This window comes from Dipodomys ordii, unplaced genomic scaffold (assembly GCF_000151885.1).
Source record: "Dipodomys ordii isolate 6190 unplaced genomic scaffold, Dord_2.0 Scaffold50, whole genome shotgun sequence".
Classification (NCBI taxonomy): Eukaryota; Metazoa; Chordata; class Mammalia; order Rodentia; family Heteromyidae; genus Dipodomys; species Dipodomys ordii.
In genome coordinates, this window is record NW_012267266.1 from 221,092 (window position 1) to 245,155 (window position 24,064).

At 37.8% G+C, this 24,064-nt stretch overlaps 1 protein-coding gene across 4 annotated transcripts in view; it reads left to right on the forward strand.

Moving 5' to 3' along the window:
* Positions 1-24,064, forward strand: part of Nr3c1 (nuclear receptor subfamily 3, group C, member 1 (glucocorticoid receptor)) — a 109,424-nt gene that overhangs the window by 1,540 nt on the left and 83,820 nt on the right. For all 4 annotated transcript variants that reach the window (XM_013020388.1, XM_013020386.1, XM_013020387.1 and 1 more), the window contains exon 2: positions 2,199-3,404. In XM_013020388.1, coding sequence (XP_012875842.1) covers positions 2,212-3,404 — 1,193 coding nt within the window. In that variant the 5' untranslated portion in view covers positions 2,199-2,211. The remainder of the gene's footprint in view (positions 1-2,198; positions 3,405-24,064) is intronic.

Here is a 24,064-nt window from a genome sequence, read left to right on the forward strand (position 1 = left end):
CGAGGTGCCGCGGGGGACGGGGTCGGGGGCCGCCGACGGAGTCCGCAAACTTTTAGGAGCCTTGGGGAGTGAGGGTGGAGGCTGGCCAGGGCCGGGGGACGGTGACGAAAGGTCAGCGCGCGGGTGACAGCGCTGGCCGCTTCCTCTCCCTCCGCTGCCGAGCCCCGGCCGGGCCCGCAAGGGGAGGAACTGGAGCCCGGACTGCCAGTGGAGAGGAGTCGGGCCCCCGTGGCCTGGGGGGGGGGGGTTCCTGGGAGGGAATCGAGGTCGTTTCTCCTCCTTCCCTCCGAGGGGGCCGCCCAGACTCCCCGTTTTTGGGGTGGACACTACGCTCTGTCTGTACGTGAGCGGGGGCGGGGGGCAGTGGTGCGCCCGAGCGCCCCGGGCTGGTCCCGGGCGAGGCGCGCCTAGGAGGTGGCGGCGGGTGCTGGGATCACACGCTCGCCAGGCGGGGGGCTGACAGCCGCCACCCGCGCGCGGACTTGGGCCAGGGCTGGCGTTATCTGCTCGAAGTGGGCGTGTCGGAGAGAGCTCAACAGGTCTGGACGCATTTCTCTCTAATCTCGCACTTTTGCCTCCCCTGCGCCCCCCTTCCCACGCCCCGGGCTGCTGCTTCAGTGTTTGGCGTGGTTTCGTGCCTGGCTTTTTCTAAAGAAATAGACCCTCCATCGCCAGAGGAGTTTCGTGCAGCGAATTCTGACCAGTGGCTGTTTGACGTCTGAGGTTGCAGGCTTGATCACTCCAAAACCCTTGGCATGGTTCAGTAGGGCTTACGGATGTGACAGGGGTGTTTATTTGCCTTAGAAACTGGGGACGACCTGGCTTGAGGGGAGCGTTTTGTTTTATGAAGTATTCTGATGGTTTGGGGCTTGAAATTCATTAGGCTCTGTTGAACACCTGTGTTTGAGATAAATCCTTATCAGATAAACTCCACAGGGAGGCGGGGAGATAGTGTATCCCCAAGATTCCTGTGGCAGGTCCCCACCCCTTTTCCCCTTCTATCACACCCCTCTTCAGTGGTGGCCATGAGGTTTCTAAGTGCTCTGGTGCAGGGGGAAAAAAGTTTCATTTTATTGGGTGGGGTTTGACAGTAATGTCCCAGATGTGCTTACCGACGTCTTTGATGGCCTCTTAAAACATCCTGATTATTAATGCATTCGCAGCCAGCCTTGAAAATAGGCTTGGAAGAATAGGTGCATATATAGAATTGAACCCAGAATTGTTCTGATCATTTTAACGGACATTGTTTTATCTGGACTTACATGAATGTGGTTTTAATCATTCTGGACTTTTCCAGTACGGTACATTGATGCTTGCAAAGGAAAAAAAAATCTTAATTTAGAGATAGGATAGTATTTCACACTGAAAGTCTTAAAGAATCTTTAAGAAAGCAATATAGCCTACTTGTTAGTCTACATCCACCTAGGTAGTATTGAGAGGTATGATAAGGGCCAATCACTTTACCGTACTATGAAAACTTAGTGACAGGCTGCTATGCTTTGCAGTTTAGTGAGCCTGGATACAATGTATCTCACTCCCTGCAAGCAAAATTTGAAGGTGGACACTATTAGGCAATATAGGCAGAAATGTCCGTTAACAATCAGAACCTTTCTCCAGCCATTAGTAGATAAGCAAATCAGCACTGTTTCTTTTTCAAATAAAATGCACCTGGTTCACCGGTAGGTTATATTAAAAGGGTTGAGTGTGTGACCAGTTAGTTGGTAGGAGGTGAACCTGAGAATAATTAGGGATAGAAAATTCTGGGGAAGTATTTATTAAATGTTAAAAGTATTGGTTCTCAGAAAAACAAACAGCCTTAACAGAAAAGAGGTTTTTAATGGTCACACTTCTTTAAAAAAAATTAAATACTTTGACATCAACTTGAACCTTTACCATAATTGTATATAATGAATTATGTCTGATTAACAAAGCTACACAGTTCAGTGAGTGAGTTGCAGGAAGAAGAACCAAGCTTGGTTGTGTACAATTCTGTTCTCTGTCCAGATGGACTACATTGTGCTTTTAAATGTGGCACACAGAATGGGAGCAGGGCATGTGGCATTTGATTCAAGAAGATACGAAGTTTTGGTGACAAAGAACAGGGGTTCAAGGTTAACTAGAAGGTTCAGGTCATAGAGGTAATGTGACTTTATAGCTTATTATGTCCTCCCCTCCCCCTTTTTTTCTTTCTGTTGTAGCTGATACTCACTGATGGACTCCAAAGAATCGTTAGCTCCCCCCAGCAAAGAAGTCCCTAGCAGTGTACTTGGCTCTGACAGGGGAAATGTGATGGACTTCTATAAAACCTTAAGGGGAGGAGCCACTGTAAAGGTTTCTGCATCTTCGCCCTCACTGGCTACTGCTTCTCCGACAGACTCCAAGCAGCAAAGACATTTGGTTGATTTCCCAAAAGGTTCAGCAAACAATGCACAGCAGCCAGATTTGTCCAAAGCCGTTTCTCTCTCCATGGGACTGTATATGGGAGAAACAGAAACAAAAGTGATGGGGAACGACCTGGGATTCCCACAACAGGGCCAAATCAGCCTTTCCTCTGGGGAAACGGACTTTCGGCTTCTGGAAGAAAGTATCGCAAACCTAAATAAATCGACCAGTGTTCCAGAGAACCCCAAGAGTTCAGCATCTGCTTCAGTATCTGCTGCCCCCTCAGAGAAGGAGTTCCCCAAAACTCACCCTGGTGTGTGTTCAGAACAGCTCAACCTAAAAAGCCAGCCCGGAACCAACGGAACCAACGGTGGGAATGTGAAGTTGTATACCACAGACCAAAGCACCTTTGATATTTTGCAGGATTTGGAATTTCCTCCTGGATCCCCAGGTAAAGAGACAAATGAGAGTCCTTGGAGATCAGACTTGTTGATAGATGAAAACTGTTTGCTTTCTCCATTGGCAGGAGAGGATGATCCATTCCCTTTGGAAGGAGATGTGAGTGAGGACTGCAAGCCTCTCATTTTACCGGACACTAAGCCTAAAATTAAAGATAATGGAGATATAATCTTATCAAGCCCCAGCAGCGTACCACTGCCCCAAGTAAAAACAGAGAAAGAAGATTTCATTGAACTCTGCACCCCTGGGGTAATTAAGCAAGAGAAACTGGGCCCAGTTTACTGTCAGGCAAGCTTTTCTGGGGCAAATATAATTGGTAATAAAATGTCTGCCATTTCTGTTCATGGTGTGAGTACCTCTGGGGGACAGATGTACCACTACGACATGAATACAGCATCCATTTCTCAGCAGCAGGATCAGAAGCCTATTTTTAATGTCATTCCACCAATTCCTGTTGGTTCAGAAAATTGGAATAGGTGCCAAGGATCTGGAGATGACAACCTGACTTCCTTGGGGACTATGAACTTCCCTGGCCGGTCGGTTTTTTCTAATGGCTATTCAAGGTAAGATAAGTGCTTTTCTACTTTTTCAGAATGATATGTTTAAGAAGGTTGATAAATTTGAAAACTCATTTGTATATGTTTTCCAAAGTTTATGTGCTTTTGCAAATGAATAAGTTTAAATGGTAGACAACCTAAATGACTAATCTGTACATAATCACTTTAGGTTTTTATCTTACATAGTGATACTTGGCATCTCACTGGTCATTACTGAAAATTTTATTTGAAATCTTTTGCTCAGTAAGAAGTATCCTAAGTAAAAAAATTACATAAAGTCAAATGAGCCAATGACTTGTATACTGTACTTATACTGTCTATATTCATTTAGCTGTTTTAGAATATGCTTTTTCATTAGAAAATTCCCATACTACTTGCATAATCCAAGCTGTGCTAGATTTGTACTTTGCTGGAGTGTTATATGGATATTAAAGGGTTAAAATTTAGAAGTGATGTCAATTCTTCAAATTGAACTTTCTGAGTTTTGAAATTGCTAAACAATGCAGTGAACAGTACATCAGACTACAATATTAGACTTGAGTCTTATTTTCAAGACTCTTGACTTAAACTAGACAAGTTGTGTCTGGTCATGAGTCCCTTTAAGAAAGGAACTAACTGGTGGCTGTATGATACAATAGAAAACCTTTCTTCCATATGTCCCTTCAGGTTCTCAAGTAGATAACAATTGATGGCTAAAATTGTTAAGTATCAATTCTCACCTACCAGCTTTTCTTTATTCTTAGTCAAAGTACACTAACATTTTTGTCCTACTTTTAAAAAGCCCATTAAAATGGAATTGATAAAAGCAAGTTCAAATCTAGATATATGTGTTGGTAGGGCTTTGGTTCTCAACCAAATACTAGGTTGTTTATCCCTTTTGGCTGTGAAGGAATATATAAAAGTGTGGATAGTAATGACAGTATTGATTATCAGTGGGTTTTTAAAAGAAGGTGTAATCGTTATTATTTGTATGTAGCTCTTCAAGCTGTTTTCCTATATGTTAGTGATATTCATTGTTCCTACGTAACTGTCATTTAGGATTTTATTTAAAAATTCTTCATCTAGGAAGGGTGTCCTAATACTGAATTGAAAAACAGTGTCATTCCTTTCTGTATAGGAAGCATTTTAAATTAGGAAAAGTGTAGACTTAGGTTTAGGCTATGGTCTGCTCTTCTGAGTGACTTAGTTATTTCTTATCAAGGGGGAAAAATATCTTTGTTATTAAGTGTCTTAATGCAGATTACTACTACTAATCCATTATTTTATAAAACAATTATATTTTATTTAGAAAAACATTACTTCAATGTTTTGTCATCTTTCTGAAATAAGAGTTTAAAAAGTGTTTCCAGTAGGGAAATTGAGTTGTCTCTAATTGCATATACTGTTGGTTTCACATGTTAAAAGCATGCTATGTTTTACGTTTTCCAATCTCAATATTTTGGACAATGGATTTCATATGTTTGATTTTCTTAAAGAGCAAGTACAGTTGATTTAACCAAATTATCTGTAGTAAACTGCTAAATTGATTTATAACACACATAGTCACATAAAGCTAAATAATATACTTAGGAAATTCTTTGTCCTGATAGTGATCACAGTATTGTTTTCATTTTATTACTATAAGAAAAACTCATGAACAAAACTTAATTTCCACTTACTATTGACTTTAAGCCTTATAAAACCTGGGATATGCAGAAGGAATAGCTTAACCTTTAACCACAGTTACTTTTAAATCATTAAAGATAATTTTAAGGCTTTAACTTATGTCGTTACTTTCTGACAACAAGTGTCTATATATCTAGTTTCAGCTTCCTTCCAACCTTTTAGAGATAGACAAAGTTATGATGATACAGCTCTTTAAATGCTTCAGTATCCACAAATGATTAATTTTATGCCGATGTATGATTTGGAATTATAATTATTAGCCTGTGTCCCATCAAAAAGGCATAATACTGTAATACTGGATAATTTGATAATGTTCGAACAATTTATACCATCTAGCATTTGCAAGGAAACTGTGATTATCCAGAACAAAGCTTTACCCAAAGACACTGAAACAATGTTTCTTTTCTAACCTTACAGAATTAGGCTATTGTTTCCAAACAACAGCCTTGATATAAGTAAAATTGGCTGCCTTCTCTCTGTTACACAGCTCTAGCCAAACATTAGCTAAGACCAGTTTTCCTGAGTGTCAGCGGCTAAATCCACACATGATCGAATACTGACTTTCTGACTTTAAATATAAAAATAGTAAATGCCATGGATGACTTCACTTGCAGTTCTTGCTTAAAAAAAAACATTAATTGTAATATGACTTTATAAACTGCCCTTAAGATTGCCTTTTCTTCTAGAATACTTAAAAATATACTTTATATTTTGTTTGGAGGCAAATGTAATTCCTTCAGATGTGTTACTGCACCACATCGAGTTAAAATATTAAATTGTAAAACTGAATATTATGATTGAGCATAAAATGCATTTTATTTTTAAGGTTTGAGCTCATTGATAGTAAAACCAGGGAAGCTTTATTAAAGGCAATTTGAGTAAAATGAACTTGTCATTCTAATTAATATTCTTTTTTAAATACTAAAATTCTGTAACTTGAACATAAAAACGACATTGATAAAGGTACATTTCTGCATAATTTGATTTTCAACATGGTTTCACCTCAGTAGTAATGGTGAAACTGCCAAAAAGAAAGCACAGAGAAGCTTTTAGATGAAATGAGAGCTTTTACATTGGGATAATGTTGAAATGTTAGTAAAATGTTTGTTTCCTGCAAGGTAAGATTATTAGAGAGAAAGCATGATGCAAGATGAATTTACAAATTCAGAGTTAGGGGGAGTCCAAGGCACTGGTGATTGGCGTTACTGAAGACTAAAACTTAGGTATATTTCAGTGTCTCAATAGTAACCATATCTGTGTTTAATATTATAAAGGTAATGAAATTGAAGACCTGTGCAAACACAAGATGAAAGTGGATTCTGTCCCTTTCTTGTTTTTCTTATATGTTGGGTATTTTCTGAAAAAAGGAGAAAGCATAAACGAAAGGAAGGAATAATTTACCTTCTTTTTGATGCATACTTTCAGTTAGTTTTTATGCTTCTTTCCAAAGGTTTTGACAATGAGTGTGTACAATGTCCTTTTGCCTAGTATTTCTATATGGTTTTGAATACACACGTAACGCACGTGCGCGTGCGCGCGCGCACACACACACACACACACACACAGTTACTATTGCCTTTATGAAAGAATCTTTTCTTAAAAGCAAAAAGAAAAAAAACGGTAGCTTGTTAGGGCTGGATAGTTGATTTAAAAAAATACAGCTCAAAAACATGTATTCAAGGTGTGTCAATTTAGATTGGAATGAGTAACATAGAAATAAGTGATAAACATTTAGTCAGACTTTATTGAAATTCTTGTATTTCTTTGGCTAATCTCTGTATAGTTTTATAACTGATAACATAGTTTTTATTCATAATGTTATTTTTGTATATTTGTGTTATAGTTAGGCCATTTCCATGTTACTGAATGCTTATAACTATTATGAAAGACTCAACTATACTTTGTATGAATATACATTAAATACAAATGGTATTGCTAATGAAATGAATGTGTGTGTATAGATCACATTTGGGGTACTGTGAGATTTTAGTGAAGGAGACACTGGACTGAAATGCTTTACTTTAGCCAAATGCTAAGGGCACTCGGCTGCATTAATTAGTTAGTTATATAAGTCTTAATCCACTCTGGCTTGCAGGTAATAGAAAAAGCCTAATTATGTTATGAAATCTTAATTCATATTACATTTATGATAGTCTGTGGCATAATTTTTAAAACACATTTGTAATGATTATTCCTACATTTAATTAGCAATGAGTTCTTACATTCTATTGTGTAAGCAAATTAAATAGGTTTGTGCTGAAAACATTTTATTTTCTGAGGCTATCTTGGTAATATTTTCATCAAAAAGTAATTGGCTAGTACAGTATCTATAGATTTTTGTCAAATTAGTGAATAAGCACTTGGCTTCATATTTTTAAGTCATGTAAACTATGTACTAGTGAATCTTGTTGCATAAAGAGTTTTCAAAAAGTCATTCATTGAATTAAGTTTTAACTCAAAAGCCTTACACAGGGGTTAAATAAAAGGAATGCAGGCATTTCTTATTTCTGTAGCTCCAAGGAGTCAACTGATCTCATTTTGCCCTAGAATATTCTCAGATTTGTATTTTGAAGGAAATAAAAGGAGAACTTCCATTTTTTTAAAAAACATCATGAAATGTCCTCTGCATGATGTGTTGATTCATGAATTGTGTCCCCTTCATAAATTGTGTTGATTTCTGTGTCAGATTACAGTGTGACATATAAGGGTAACTTTTCCATTGTATGTATTAAACAGTTTGATAACATATCAAATTTTGTAAACAGTGGTTTTAATCCCAGTGGGGATAGGCGAAGAGGTTCAGAAACCATTTGAATCAATAGTTAATGAACTTAGAGGTTTCAGAATGGGGAAATATAAGTCTGCTCCTGAAGAGAGTGCAGCAGTCAGGATTGCAAACATTTCTTTCACTTCAGGTGGGGAATCTTAAACTAATTGTGATAATGTAACCCTAATTTATCAATAGAGTTGTTGTCTCTTAGTATGTTTTATTGCCAAGACAATTTTATTTCCTGTTATTTTGCTACAATTAAGCTTATATTTGTCTAACTTTTCTTTAGATTATTTAGTGAAAATACAATGACTTGAATGTAGTTTAAATAATGATCTGGTATTGCTATAACCATTCTATATTTCATGGTATTCTTTTACAAATACTTAAATATTTTGTCTATTGACCATGAAGTACAACTCTTTTCTTCTGGTCATGTAGTTCCATAGGTTATATATTTCTTTGCTGAAATTTAGAGGAAATTAATTTGGGAAGGGTACTAGGGTTTGAACTCAGGATTTTGTACTTGCTAAACAGGCTTTCTACTACTTGAACCTTGGCTCCAGCCACAGGAAATCATGGCATATACCAAAATAATGGAATTCTGTGAGTGCTAGACAATCATTTAAACTATTTATATTACAATAGAGTCCTTATTTTGAAAGGAAGGGTCATGCCTTTTTCTCTGGATCAGTTTAAGTAGCAGTAGCTTATCTTGATTGACCTGCATGCTTAAATACACTTTTTTCACAATAATCCTGTTAATAATTTGAGCACTTCAAAATATCTCTTTTTAGCAGTCTTGAGCAAGATTATATGTATAATGGAACAAATTTAGTGAAAGAACCTCTTATTGCAGGATATTTTTCCAACCACACAATAAGGCATTATATAAACACATATATACAGACTTATGTATACACACACACACACACACATATATATATAATGTATACAAATGTATACATGGAGAGTAAAGGTGTGATTATAATTATAGATGACTTTTTGGAGCTAGGTTGAGAGTTCAACTTAACTGCAGTATTTAAGACGTAGCTTATTTCAAGTAATGTCTACTTGTGTTACTTCTTTTTATACTAAAATTATCCTTTATTCTAGTTGATTTCATAATTCTCAAAAATATTTAGCTGTGGCTTATTATGAAAGTATATTTGATAGCCAAATTTGAAAGCTGTTGTGAAAGGACATCCATTCTAGTACATGATTTATCATTTCATGCTCATTGGGGCAATGCCATGACTTATGACCTTATGATTGTCACATGTTGAACATTAATGCTCGACTGGCTTGTTATGGACACTGGTTTATGTTGTTGCTGCTGCTGTTTTAATGCTTTGGTTCATGATTACTGGGGCTAAGTGTTTCCTTAATGTTAAAGATATAGATTTGGATATTTTCCCCCATCAGATCCTTTCCAAATAATTTGACTTAGTTATTTAGAAAATGGAATTAGTAGAAAAATAATAAATTCAGATGACCTGGGTTCTAAGGTTGAAGTGAGTCAATCTCTGATCTTATGTAATAAGGTACTTTGGAATCAAAACATCTTCTCTAATTGTTTTCTAAACATCTGTGGGCCTGTATCTAAAATTCTATCAATTTGGTGAGAGAAGTAATTGAGGTAGGGAATAGTATACTGAAGTTGGCTCTTCGACAGTTTCTCCATGCATTATCAAGTAAAAGACAAAAATTGAACTCGGATTTGTATACTAAAAGGATTTAAAGTAGTATAATTAGAAGTACATAAAAAACAAGATGGTAAATACTATTGTTATTAGAACCCAGGAGGTGGGACTTGGGTTCTTGGAGTTTGTTTAATGAGTTAGATATAACACTTTAGGTAGAGCACAAAATTATTTGAGAGGTCATCCATTCTCACCTCCTTGTTGTTTTTCAAGTAAGAAATTGAAACTCTGAGTACTTAGAGAAAGGCCCCAAAAGAAACTAGTGGAATAGCCCAGTTGAGCAAGCCTGCTCCTCAGCAGACTGTGTTTTTAGCCTCTGGGTCTCATCTAGAGATCTGAAACAAATTGCTGATTCACATTAATTCAGACCTGGTAGGTCTTTCACAAAAACTACTTTGACTAGTGGAGAGATGTCCATTCATCTCTACACATTTGTTTCTTTTTTCTTTTTATAGTGTTTCAACACTAATTATATGACAGAACTATGCCATTCACTTTTCATGCATTCACCTTAAGTCTTCTGGCATTATGAAATTTTTCTTCTTCGTTTCTTTATTAAGTTCCCAAGTCTGTATGTATCCGTGTAAGGCAGAAGGCTGGTGTTAACCTGAGTTTTTGCTGGTGGGAATGTGAAACACTCGAAGAGTGCTACTGAATCTGAAGGAAATATTTAATCTTTAATAATTTTTGCCGACAGTGAATCTTTGAACACAAGACTTCAGGAGAAATGTAACTAAGCTCTCTTTTCATTTAGTCACATGTACTCTTGTCACAGTGTCAACTTGTATACTATTCTTGTCACAGTGTCAACTTCTATACTGTTGTGAGAGCACCAACCATTTTCGTCTGGTAGAACTTGTGCATGTGTGGTTACTTGGAAAATCAAAAACATAATTTTAAAAAAGATGAAAAATTTAAAGCTCTGCCAAATTGACTCAACTCAAACAAGGATAACCCTTCTTGGCTAAGAAATTACGGTATCCGTGTCTATGCTGTAGGAATTTCCTATCAAGCATAGGATTTTTTTTCTTTTTGGTCTCCTATGTGCAGTCATCAAAAGAGCCCTAGGACATTTCATGAGGACTACTGTGTTTAAAACCAAGATAATGACCTTTACATTTTTACGTTTTTTCAGTTTAGTTTTCATGAAAGCTTTTCACTGAGTTTGTTGTTATATAGAAAATTAACAGCTGTAATCATAACTTCAACCACTTTGTCCACCTTGTTATTATCTTTTTGTTAATAAATGCTAGTGTGCAAAGATTCTATTATACTTTAATTTGTTGAAAGTGGAGTTATCAGCTTATTTTGTTCGTATGTATTATACTTAGCAAAGCTATATGCAAAAATGTATCCCAAATCCATAAATTTGGTAATTATGAAATTTGTTGGACTGTACTTACTAGGTTTTTATTAATTGATAGAAAAAACTTTTAATAAAAGTAATTTCATGAATTAAATATCATACATACACACACACACATAGAGAAGAGGAGGTGTACGGGAACAAATGACAGTTTAGGTTGCCACACATGCCAGTGTAAAATGTAAGTTAGTTTTAAGTGGAAATATTAAAAATTTTAATTAGAACAATATGTGAAATTGTTATCTGGATTCCAACTGTCTTTATTAAGGACAAAGTGTGACTGTGAAATAGATTGATTCCAGAATGAATTTGTATTTCTAAGCTTCTACCTTGGGAGTCTGTGTGTATTATTCCTCTTCAGAGACACCTAGTAAGCTATAAAAGAAAACTGAACTCATACACTGTAGTAGCCCCTAAATATTCTTGTTTAATTAGAAGATATATTTATTCTTAACTTCATCCCTTTGTTTGACTCCAAATGAGTATTTCTAGCAATTGAAAATTTAAATTCTGTCTGTCTGTCTGTCTCTCTGTCTCTCTCCTTTTTTGGGGGTCAGTCAAGGACCATGAACTCAGGGCCTGGGTGTTGTCCCTGAGCTTTATCACTCAAGACTAGCACTCTACCACTTTGAGCCACAGCACCACTCCAGTTGTGCCACTTCATTTTCTGGTGGTTAACTGGAGATAAGAGTCTCATGGACTTTCCTGCCAGGGCTGGTTTCGAACTGCCATCCTCAGATCTCAGCCTCCTGAGTAGCTAGGATTACAGGCATGAGCCACCAGCAACTGCCAAATTCTTTCTTAATTCTCTCTCATGTTATAATATTTGCTTTTATTGAGGGCAACCGAAAAAAATTGTTTTTGTTGAGAGCAATTGAAAGGAACCTGTCTAGATACTTCTTTTGTCTTTTGAGACTGGTTCTGACTACATAGCATAGACTGACTTCGAACTCACAATCCTCCTGCTTCAACCTCAATGCTGGGAGACAGCAGGGTGTCACTATGCCCAGCCATCTAGCTACTTCTATGGAACATGTTTAATTCATCCCTGGTACTTTTCCAAAATAGATGATAGTTAGTGGTTACGTTCTAATTTGTTATTAAGAAACTATATGCAAACAGTTTATACATTCATTTTCTTGACATAGTGGAGAAAAAAAGATTGCTTACTTCTTAGCCATTAATTGTTTATGTTCAAATAAGGTAGGTCTATTCTTGACTTGGACTTGAAGGAAATTTGGGAATTGCAGATGTAGAGTAAATACAATGTATGTTTCTACAACCATTTTTCATTCTAGTTCATCAGTGTATCAGGAAACTATTTGACAACAGTTATAGCAAGAAGGACTCAAATACAATAAAATCACATCCATAAAATAGTTGAACAGAGAGTAATAGCTGCAATATGAAGCATGTAGTCTCTATTCTTTACTCCTTATAATCTAAAGAGAAAATTTTTGCTTTTTACTGACAGTACTTAAAAAAATTAAGATCTTTAGTTGTACTGTTTTGTGTGTGTTATTTATGAAATCCTGGGACTAGGGTAGAACCTAGCTTTGGAAATCATGAAGGTACACAGGGTGTCATCACAGCAGAACAGCTCCTTTGTGACTGTTTGTGTTAGGACCAAAGTTCTTTGAAAACATGTCTTTACAAGAATAGCCTATTTGAGAAATTAGAGTTTTGTGTTTGTACTAAAAATCTGTTTTCTTAAACAGTCTTTCTTTCCAAAGATGATTTATAAGTAAGTCTTCAGTGGCCAGAAAAGGGGGATAAAATGCCATCATAGCCTGAGAGAAATGTTTTATTGCTAAGTGTCTTACTAGCTTCAGTCTCCTAGTTTTGTTCTGCTGACCAGGAGACCTGGCAGCTCTGTGTATATGTGTGTGTGTGTGTGTGTGTGTGTGTGTGTGTGCATGCATGTGTGCATGTGTGTGTGTGTGCGTGCATGTATGCAAGCACCCACACATTATGAGTGTACCAGTACCAAGGCTTGAACTCAGGGTCTGAGTGCTATCCCTTTGCTTTTCACTCAAGGCTAGCACTCTTAACACTTGAGCCACAGGTCTACTTCTAGCTTTTTGATGGTTAATTGGAGGTAAGATGTTCATGGAATTTCCTGCCAAGGCTGGCTTCAAACTGTGATCCTCAGATCTCAGCCTCCTGAGTAGCCAGGATTATGGGTATGAGCTACCTGTGCCCAGCAGCTGATTTTTTGTAGGTGGCAAATAGTTCTTAACACTAAACACACTATATACTCATATTAATATAGTCTGTGGATAGATTTTTAATATAGGATAAGAAAACAGAAGTAGTCCCTAATTCAATATATTGGGGATGAATGACCCTTCAGTTAGTAATATCATTGAACATACCAATTAAGACCAGCCCAGTGCTCTAGTAAAAAACATAGAAAAAATCATGGGAGAAAATGAAGGATGTGGTGACACTGTTCAAAAAGAAATACACTTGACATGTAACTGTAACCCCTCTGTAATAATAAAAAGCACCACAAATAAGTCAGAGGGAAAATCTTAGATAGCTACACACACACACACACACACACACACACAAATTTTAAAATGTCTATTGAGGTGTCTGGCCACACTTGATTTTCCTATATGTCTAAGTGCTTCTGAATGTTCACTGGATATACCTTAGAAGCCTAACTATATTATTGTACTAGGCAGTCATGTTCTAGAGAAAGAATTCTAGAGGAATTCTTTACAAAGATTCAGACTATCTAGACCTGAAGGGGCCTTCCTATTGTACTTGTAGCAGCAGATATCAAGCAAGGCACTGGACACACAGAAATGAAGATTCTTTTAATCTCACTGAGCATGGTCTTCATACCCATTCTACCTTCTCTTCTCTCCAATTTGCTTTTTTTTTTTTTGGTTGGCCGTGGGGCTTGAACTCTGGGCCTGGGCGCTGTCCTTCAGCTCTTCAGCTCAAGGCGAGCGCTCTACCACTTGAGCTACAGCACCACTTCCGATTTTCTGGTGGTTTATTGGAGATAGGAGTCTCATGGTCTCTCCTGCCCCGGCTGGCTTTGAACCGCGATCCTCAGATCTCAGCCTTCTGAGTAGCTAGGATTACAGGCATGAGCCACCAGCGCCCAGCTCCAATTTGCTTTTTAAATGTGCACTTAAGCTCCTTACTAGGATGAAAGAGCAGCGTAGATATATGGGGAAAACTTTAGAATAAGGGAAATAATTACTAAGTCTTAGAAAATAAAAAAGGAAGAAAAGATAAGGGAAATACGCTGATTTGATGAGACCTGACTTGTTATCTACAAGCCAGTGGAGTCAGGATGGAGGACTGGATTGTTGTGCATATGTTGTCCTAACCACTGTACAAGACAAGGAGGAAGTGTGATTTTCACTGACATCTCAGGTTATACACCTTAGCTAGGTATAAGGCTCTTTTTTTTCCCCTTTAAGCCATTTAAGAATCATTTCCTTATCCTACAGAAGAAACATAACTGTCTTTTTAGATCGCCAGTGCATGAGCACAAATTGAGGAGATAAGAGTCTTTCCCCCAAATATTCACATAATTTACTCTCTCATTTTCTTTGCATCTCCACTTAAATGTCAGCTCCAGAACAGTGTCTATCTTTGATGCTACCTGTAGTAGTAGCATTCTTCACACAGTACTCTCTAACCCCTGGCATCATATTTCTAATTATGTCTTCTCTGTGGTCCTGCAGACATACTGCCTGCTCTGTTTAATCTCATATTCTAGCATCTGGAGGAGTCTAGCACATAGTAAGACTTCAATAAATACATGCTGAATGCCTAAATAAACAGAATGATGTATACTTTCACAAGATGCACAACAATGACTTGTACTTCAATCTGCAGTGAAAGAAAATGCCAGAGACGTGGCTGGAACTGGAGGGAGGGTAGCCCAGGCTGCCTTTCCCAGAAAAGAACTCAGTCTTAATACAGAGGGTTTGTGTGTGTGGATGGACAGTATTTCCAGTTCTTAGCAGTCTCCAAAGCCTTAAACAGGATTAATTTTCTTAGAATAACCCAGATATATTCATGATTAGACAATTGGGTAGTCAAAGCTTGGAAATGATGGGTTTAAGGAGTTTTGTTCATTTGTTTGGTGTTTTAGTCTTGTTCAAGATAGTAACATGTATTTTTACTGCAGAAGTTTTCATCTTTGTTTTCTTTTCCACTTGCATGAGCATTGAGCTTATTTTAGCCAGTGATTCTAATGTGTACATTTGTATTGACTTACCTAGAAAACTAGACAAGAATTCTTTTTTTTGGTACTGAGGTTTGAACTCAGGACAGAGCCAAACCTCTAGCCCTAGATAAAATTGTTTTTTGTTTGTTTATTTTTTGTTGGTTGTGGTGCTCGAACTTTGGGCCTGGATGCTGTCAACTCAAGGCAAGTGCTCTACCCTTGAGCCAAGTACCACTTCTGGTTTTCTGGTTGTTTATTGGAGATAAGAGTTTCACAGACTTTCCTGCACAGGCTGGCTTTGAACCATGATGCCCAAGTCTCAGCCTCCTGAGTAGCTAGGATTACAGGTGTGAGCCCCCAGTGCCCAGTGATAAAATTGGTTTTAATTATTGTACATTAGTAGTACAAGGAGATTTCATTTTATGATAATTCCATAGATATGTGAGCACAGTGAACTTAGAACAAATGTAGCCCATCTGCTATATTCCTATAATCCTTCTCCTTTCCTGGTTTTGGAAATAGTACTTGGTAGATTTCATTATACATATATATGTAATACAATTGGCTTATTTTTCAAATTGGGTCTCAAATTTTTGTCTGGAGTCAGCCTCCAAACATGACCCTCCTTACCTACCTATGCCTCCTACATAGCTGGAATCACAAGCGCGCACAACCACACACAGTTTACGGAGATAGAATCTTCTTAACTTTTTTTAAATTTTATTTTTTAACTGCAAAGGTGATGTGCTGGGGGGTTATAGTTACATAGGTAAGACAGTAAGTACATTTGTGTTTACTCATTTACCCCATCCCTGTTTATCTCCCACTTACCCCTCTTTATCCCCCCCCCAAGTTGTAATATTCATATCCCACATAGTATCAAGTGAGTATCAAGTGTTGCTGTGGATCATCCATTGTTCTGCTTTTTCTGTGATTCCCTTTGACATATTGCATTGTCTATTATGTAAAACAACAGATACAAAAAGCTAAGAGAAATGAAGAAAGAAAGAAAAAACAATAGAGAAAAAAAAGAACCAACCATCTATAAGGTCTAATGAGAGTCTCTCGTTTCCATAAGTTGGGGGTTCATGTTAATATGCTTCATTATATATCGTCCTTTGCCCTAAGCATTTGGATTCTTGAGATCCCCTGTTAAGAGTATCTTTTACATATTCTAGTTCCTACAAATGAGGAAGATCATGTGACCTGCTTTTCTTTGGGTCTCGTTTATTTCACTTAATATAATTTTTTCCAAGTCTTTCCATTTCCTTATGGAATGGAAACAATATCATTCTTTCTGATGGAAGCACAGAATTCCATTGTGTATATGTACCACATTTTCTTGATTCATTCAACTACCGAGGGGCATTTGGGTTGGTTCCATATCTTGGCTATGGTAAATAATGCTGCAGTGAACATCATCATACTGGTGGGTTTAATGTGGCCTTGTTTGTGGACATTGGGTAGATTCCCAGGAGTGGGATTTCTGGGTCATAGGGGAGCTCTCGGTGTAGTCTTTTGAGGAACCTCCATGCTGCTTTTCATAGTGGTTGGACAAGTTTGCATTCCCAACAGTGTAGTAGCAGTCCCCTTTGGATGCATCCCTGCCAGCAGCTGTTGTTGTTAGATTTCTGGATTATGGACATTCTGACTGCTATAAGGTAGAATCTCAATGTTGTTTTGATTTGTATTTCTTTTATAGCCAGAGAAGTTGAGCAATTCTTCATGTGTCTCTTGGCCATTCTTATTAACTTTTTGTCTAAACTGGTTTCAAATGGGGATCCTCCTATCACTACCACCCAAATAACTTGGAAATAGAGGCATGAGAAACCACACCCAGCCTCAACTGGCACATTTTTTCAGAGAAGTGTGAATGTAATTACTGAAGCTCCAGGAGAGGAGAGGTATCTTAATTTTGCCTGAAATTCTAATTTATCTTTCGTCAGCTTCCGTATGTCTTAGATTTGAGTTGTAGTATTGGAAGTATACAACATCAACTCAAAAGGTTAGTGGGATAAGTTTATCTCCTCTTCTAAGAGTTAGTGGTGAGAAATTCAACCTAATATGGCAAATACAGTTACAGAAATGGAAAAAAAAAAAGTAAGGTCTTATTGCAGTAAGAATGTTTAAAGAATGAATGGCTAACAAGGACAAGTACCCTGAGAAAGAAGCCACAGATACTGAATGAATAGCTAGAGAAGCAGAAGATGGCAGTCTGAAAATGGGAGAGGAGAGGTTTGTTCATGCTGCCATATCAGTTTGGATAGAAGAGTGAAAACAGCATATTCTTTTTTTTTTTTCTTTTCTCTTTTTTTGTTGATTGTGGGGCCTGAACTCTGGGCCTGGGCGCTGTCCCTCAGCTCTTCAGCTCAAGGCTAGTGCTCTACCACTTGAGCCACAGCACCACTCCTGGCTTTTTTTTTTTAAATTGTGAAAATACCGTACAGAGGAGTTACAATTACATGGGCAAGATAACGAGTACATTTCTTATCAAGCATTGTTGCCTCCTCCTTTGTTTCCCCTTCTCATCCTTTCACATACCCCCCTTTGCCCCCCCAACCCGATCCCCCCCCACCAAAGTTGTAAAGTACGTTTTTTGACATAATGACTTGTACATCTCATTGTTGCAATGGGTCCACCTGTATCTCTATTTAAAGGATTTGTTGGGCTGGGAAGGTGGCTCAGTGGTAGAGCACTTGCCTTGCATGCCAGAGGCCCTGGGTTCGATTCCTCAGCACCACATAAGCAAAAAAGAAAAAAAAGCCGGAAGTGGTGCTGTGGCTCAAGTGGTAGAGCGCTAACCTTGAGCTGAAGAGCTGAGAGACAGCACCCAGGCCCAGAGTTCAGGCCCCACAACCGGACCCCCCCCCCAAAAAAAAAAGGATTTGTTTAAAAACTTCCAGCTTTTTCTGCTTATGTGGTGCTGAGAAAATGAACCGAGGCCCTCATGCATGCAAGGCAAGTATTCTATCACTGAGCCAGCTTCCCAGCCCATAAACAGCATATTCTAAATGCATGTGAGTTTTTGAATCCTTACCACATGTAAACATTCTCAAAAGGTAAAGTCAAATCCTAAATAATTTTTGAAACAATCCTAAATTTGAAATTTAGGTTAAAATATTGAAGTAGATAATAGCAAATTTAACTTCTGAGGCTACAAAGCCCTTAAAACGAAAGAGTTAGACACAAAGGCTAGGAACCAGGAAAGGAAGGACTTGGGTTTCTGTTCCCAAGAAGCCAGCACAACAGGAAAAAACTGGCCACACCCTACTTCTAGTGCGTTTATCAGTAATCTCTTAATTGTTTTCCTACTCCCCCCCCCTTAATTCATTCTGCAGTCTACTGCCAGCTTAATCTTCCCTAGAACACCACTTTCAGTATTATCCCCCTAATAAAAAATGTCTGTGGTTCTGTTTCTTGTTCACACACCAGATGATTCAAAACCACATGAAAACGCCAGAGCCCTTGGTGGGCTTAGGTTATGATATAGCTTCATGCGACCCACCCTGCTCAGGAATGCTTATCGGCATGTAAATGAGCCCAATAAAGATAGTTTGGAAATTGGCTTTATGTAAATTTATTATCTTTGTAAACCCCTCCTTGGAGTTTACTCATTTCCTTCACTAAAATTATACCAAAACCACTCAGTAAACACATTCCCATTGCCTCTCTATCCTCTTCAATCTTGCCTTGTCTTCTGCATTTCTCTGTAATCTCACGGTCATAGATGCATAGAAGGCAATCTGGCTTATATGCCAGAATAAAAATGGGATCATTTTGCATTCATTTTTCTGGTTTGCTTCGCTCACCTAATGACCATCCTTCTGGTAGATAAGAATTCTCAGAAATATAGATTCCATCCTTTTTTATAATTTGTACAAGATTTAATGCAGATTCTTACATGATTTTTGCCACCGTAAACAAGGCTCCAATAAGTCAAGTGTGGGTTCCCAAACGAAGGGTTGCTGAGTCAAGAGTATGTGTATTTAAATTTTTAATAGGTACTTCCAACTGTTCGTTTTAAGATAGTCTTTAAAGATCAGCCCAGGCTGGTGTCAAAACTCTTGATTCCCCTGCCTTAGCCGCTCAAGTGCTGAGATTCCAGAAGTACACTGCCATTCCTGGCTTCTGTTTACTTTTCACAAGGATTACAGCTAATCACAATCTTACCTGGCAGTGCTTGTACTTTCTCTACAATCAAAATAGATAAATTATTACTACTAAAGAATTTCTTGCCATGAATCCTGAAATAGATCCCTAAACCAGCCTGGCTCACTGGTCTGTATCTACATTTAGTGGAGGGTAATAGTGGAGGGTAGCTAGCAGTGATTAGTGTGCTAATTCCTAGGCACATTTCATGTACAGTACCCAGTGTACAATCCACTAAGGAATATACTCTTGTCACTATCATAGAATTCATGAGATTCCGTTGAGCCAGTCTTATATCTAGACCTCACCTTTCATGCAAGGAAAGTATGGCCCTATACAATTAGTATTGTATATGGGGTGTGAATTAGGTCTCTGAAGTCAGATTTCCTGTGTATTAATCTATTTAACATCCATGTGATCTTGATCAAATTTATAAAGCTGTACAGCTTCATTTTCTTTCGAAATGGCCACAATGGGATCATACCTGTAAACCACGTAATACAGTGTGTAGCATAGTACTAGTGAAATGTTAGCTTTTATCATTAGCGACATAATTTCAGATAAGACAGCTCCTGCATGCCAAAGGTTCTGCCTAAGAACTTTGTCCATTGTATCATACCATCCAATGAATAAGCCTTTTTCATTGATGGATCTCAAACTGGCTTTGTTATGAATTTAACGTTGAAAGTAATTATAGTTAAGTAGTGGAATTTAATTTCTTGTAGCATTCTCAGATACTATGTTTTGGCTGTAACTTTGAAGAGGAACTGAAAAATGCATGTGTGGTGGATGTTTTGTTAGATGAAGTGCTTCCTATCTGGTTCCTCTTCCTCTGTCCTCTCCCTGCTCTGCTCCCAACACTTAAGTTTCTACTACTCGAACCTCTTAGATACTTGTGCAGAAGGTAAACAGGAGTAAAGGAAGAGCAAGCCTCTTACATCTTAACAAATTCTTGGGATATTAGAAATAAATTAGTTGTGTCAGTTATTTGATCTGTCTTATAAAGAGAGTGAGTTAGATATAGAGAAAAATTGTTCCCTCCTCCCCTCTTGTTGGTCATGGGCCTGAGTGCTATCCCTGAGCTCTACAGGCTAGCACTCTACCACTTGAGCCACAGCACCACTTCCGGCTTTTTCTGCTTATGTGGTGCTGGGTAATTGAATCCAGGGCCTCATTCATGCAAGGCAAGCACTCTACCACTGAGCCACCTTCCCAGCCCCCAAAATTGTTTTTTTTCTTAAAGAGAGTAACTCTTTGAAAATCTACTATCATACTCAGGTTCAACCTTATCAAAGAAATATTTAAAACTCTTGTTGTGTGATTCATTCATATGAAATCATAGAAAAACCAGAGTTTTAAGTATTTCTTATGCCAGGCCTCGGTGGCTCAACCCTATATTCCTGGCTACTCAGTAGTATGAGATCTAAGGATCATGATTTCAGGCTAGCCTGGGTAGGAACTCTTATCTCCAATTAACCACCAAAAGATGGAAGTGGAACTGTGGCTCAAGTGGAAGAGTACCAGCCTTGAGCAAAAAAGCTCAGGGACAGCATCCAAGCCCTCTGTTCACACACACACACACACACACACACACACACACACACACACACACACGCAAGCGCACATGCGTGCGTGTGCACACACATAAACACACACACACAGAGTTTACTTCTTAATGCTGGGTGATGGCTTACCCCTGTAATCCACACACACATACACACAGACACACACACACACAGACACACACACACACACACACACACACACGAGTTTACTTTTTGCCAGTCATGGGGCTTGAACTCATGAGCTCAGGGCCTGAGCACTGTCCCTAGTTTCTTTTGGTCAAGGCTAGCACTCTACCACTTGATCCACCATGCAACTTCTGTTTTTTTCTGTTTATGTGGTACTGAGGAATGGAACCCAGGGTTTCATGCATGCTAGGCAAGCACTCTACAACTAAGCCACATTCCCAGTCCCACAGTTTACTTCTTGATGTAGATTTTTTAAAGATGTAACTGCTTATATTTGTGACTAAATTTGTCACATATGCTGAATCAATTTGAAGCTTCTTGAATGGATCAAAACAAATCATGGAGTCTAGATTCAGGAGATAAAAAAAAAACTGTGTAAAGGGGAATGACAATGAAAAATGTGGCTTTTCTTTTCTTTTTTTTTTTTTTACAATTTATCACAGTTAAAGGATTTAGGTGCTTTGGAAATTATTGTGCTAAAAAGAACAAAATCTTTGAATTTAGAGACTAACTGATATTCTGATTCTAGTCTTACCATTTATTTGGCCAGGCTGGCATAAGTTAACTTCATCCTTCTGGTAGGCCTCTAATAAAGACTGATTCAACAGAACTTCAGAGTTGTATATTATAAAGAAAGGGGTGAAGTATCTGCCAAGTACTGAAATAATTGCTTTTATTCTTGGAAACCTATTGTGTGTAAGTCCTGGTGTCTTCCTCAAATTAAGAGAAAGTGTGTTGAATAGTAACCCCTCTGTACAGTTACTTAAAAATAATAACGTAATTTTTAAAATGTATATTAGAAAAGGGAAAAGGAATATTTTATTAATTGTGGCCATGTTCCCAGGTATCCTCCTATAAGGATAGAATGTCTAAGACTCACAATTAAGAATTACAAATCTAGATATCTCTATAGAATAGGAGTCTCTATGATTCATTAGTTGAATTTTATATATATACATATATATACACACGTATTATACATATATATGAACAATATATGTCTATGTACATTATACATATGTATGTGTACATTTATACACATATACATAAGTATACATAAGTATATATAATTTCAAAAAAGAATTCTAGTCCTTGTAGACATACTGAGTGTCTCAACACTAGATGTAGAAATGATCACTCTTGAAAATGAGTTATTGAGCTGTTTCTGTGGGTCATACTCAGAAGCTACTCAGGAGAACCATAGCTCAAAGCCAGCTGGGGCAGGAAAGTCTATAAGACTCTTATCTACAATTAACCACCAAAAAGCCAGAAATGAAGCGGTGGCTCAAATGGTAGAATGCTAGCCTTTAGCTAAAAACCTCAGGGACAGCAGTCAAGCCCTGAGCAGACTGAGGCACACACACACACACATACACACACAAAAGACATGTTAACCAAGACAGGAAAAAAGAATAGTATCATTCAACATCAACAGTTAAAAATTGATTGCTTTTAGAAAGCTAAAAGGGCTACTTACACATAAAATGACATGAGTTTCTTTTCCCTGTATTAAAAATAGTTGAGTTGAGGGAGACAGTATTAGTGTCTCCATCATACTAGTGGGGCGCCGGTGGCTCACACCTGTAATCCTAGCTACTCTGGAGGCTGAGATCTGAGGATCACGGTTCAAAGCCAGCCTGGGCTAGAAAGTCGATGAAACTCTTTTTTTTTTAATTTTATTTTATTTTATTTGTGAACATACTGTACAGAGGGGTTACAATTGCATGGGCAGGATAATGCGTACATTTCTTACCAAGCACTGCAGCCTCCTCCTTTGTTAACCTTCCCATCCCTTCCCCGATGAAACTCTTTATCTACAGTAAACCACTAGAAAACCAGAAGTGGTTCTGTGGGTCAAGTAGTAGAGCGCTCGTCTTGAGCTGAAGAGCATAGGGACAGCACCCAGACCCAAAGTTTAAGCCCCACGACCAACAAAAAAACAAAAAAACTCCATCATACTAATAAGATGAAAAAAGCAAGTGAAGGACAAACAGTAAAACTGTGTTAATGTAGTGCATACAAAGGGCTGAATATCTCGGAATTCAGACAATCAGAAATGTAAAGTGGAGTTTTTTAATACCAGTCTTAGGAGAAGTATTAGGTTAGTGTTTTCAAAAACCTGGAAATCCAGACCCAACCTTCTGTGGCATTAGCTAATTGTGTGAATACAAGCAGTTCAAGTGACTCTTCTGCACCTTACCTGCCATGTTTAATAATTATACATTATTCTAAGGAAATAAAGTTTGGGTGCCATTTTCTGATCAATGACAATTAAAATATTTTAGTATGGGTAATGGCAACATTTGGTATAGAAGTTTTGCTTGATTTTTTTGAAAGAACAATGGCTTTGGTAGATAGATTTCAATCTGCCCAGTTGATATTTCCCAATTTTATTCTTTACAAGGACCATGTTGGTTCATAAATCAAGGGAAACTTCAGCTTCCCCAAACATTTGGGAACAAGGGATGTTTCCCTCAAACCGTCAATTCTAATTCATATCAATAGAGTTTTTCTTCAAAATCCACAGATGAAACAGCCTGAATTTGGGAAGGACATTTAATTAAAAAGAACAAAAACTTGAGAGGCAAGTACAGTTTAGTGCTTAGAAATGGAGGGTCATAAAAGGGAGGTAAGAAAGTATTTCTTCACACAATTACCTACTTTTTGGGCACATTAATGAGTCTTACTGAGGATCTTTTTGTTTGTCACTTTACTAAGTGTTTGAGTAAAAAAATCAGTGTTCTTCTTCCTAACCCCAAAGGAAGTTGTACCTGTTTAAAGAGCCATGATGTAGACAAATGAAATAATTAAGAAGCAAATATTGCAGGTGATGAAAACAAGGAATACAGTGCCCTTTATAAATCTGCTTTATTTCAGTGGTCAGTTCTAAAACAGCAAAGGAATGTCTGCTTTTCCATTGCAAGGTAATCATTGAATACTGAGGTCCATTTATCTTTGAACAAATAACACAACTTTAAGAAGGAAGGCCATGATACATTAGTAAAAGGCTAGATATTTTTGTCAAAGAACTTCCCTAGTGTACCTACTCACACACCTATCTTCC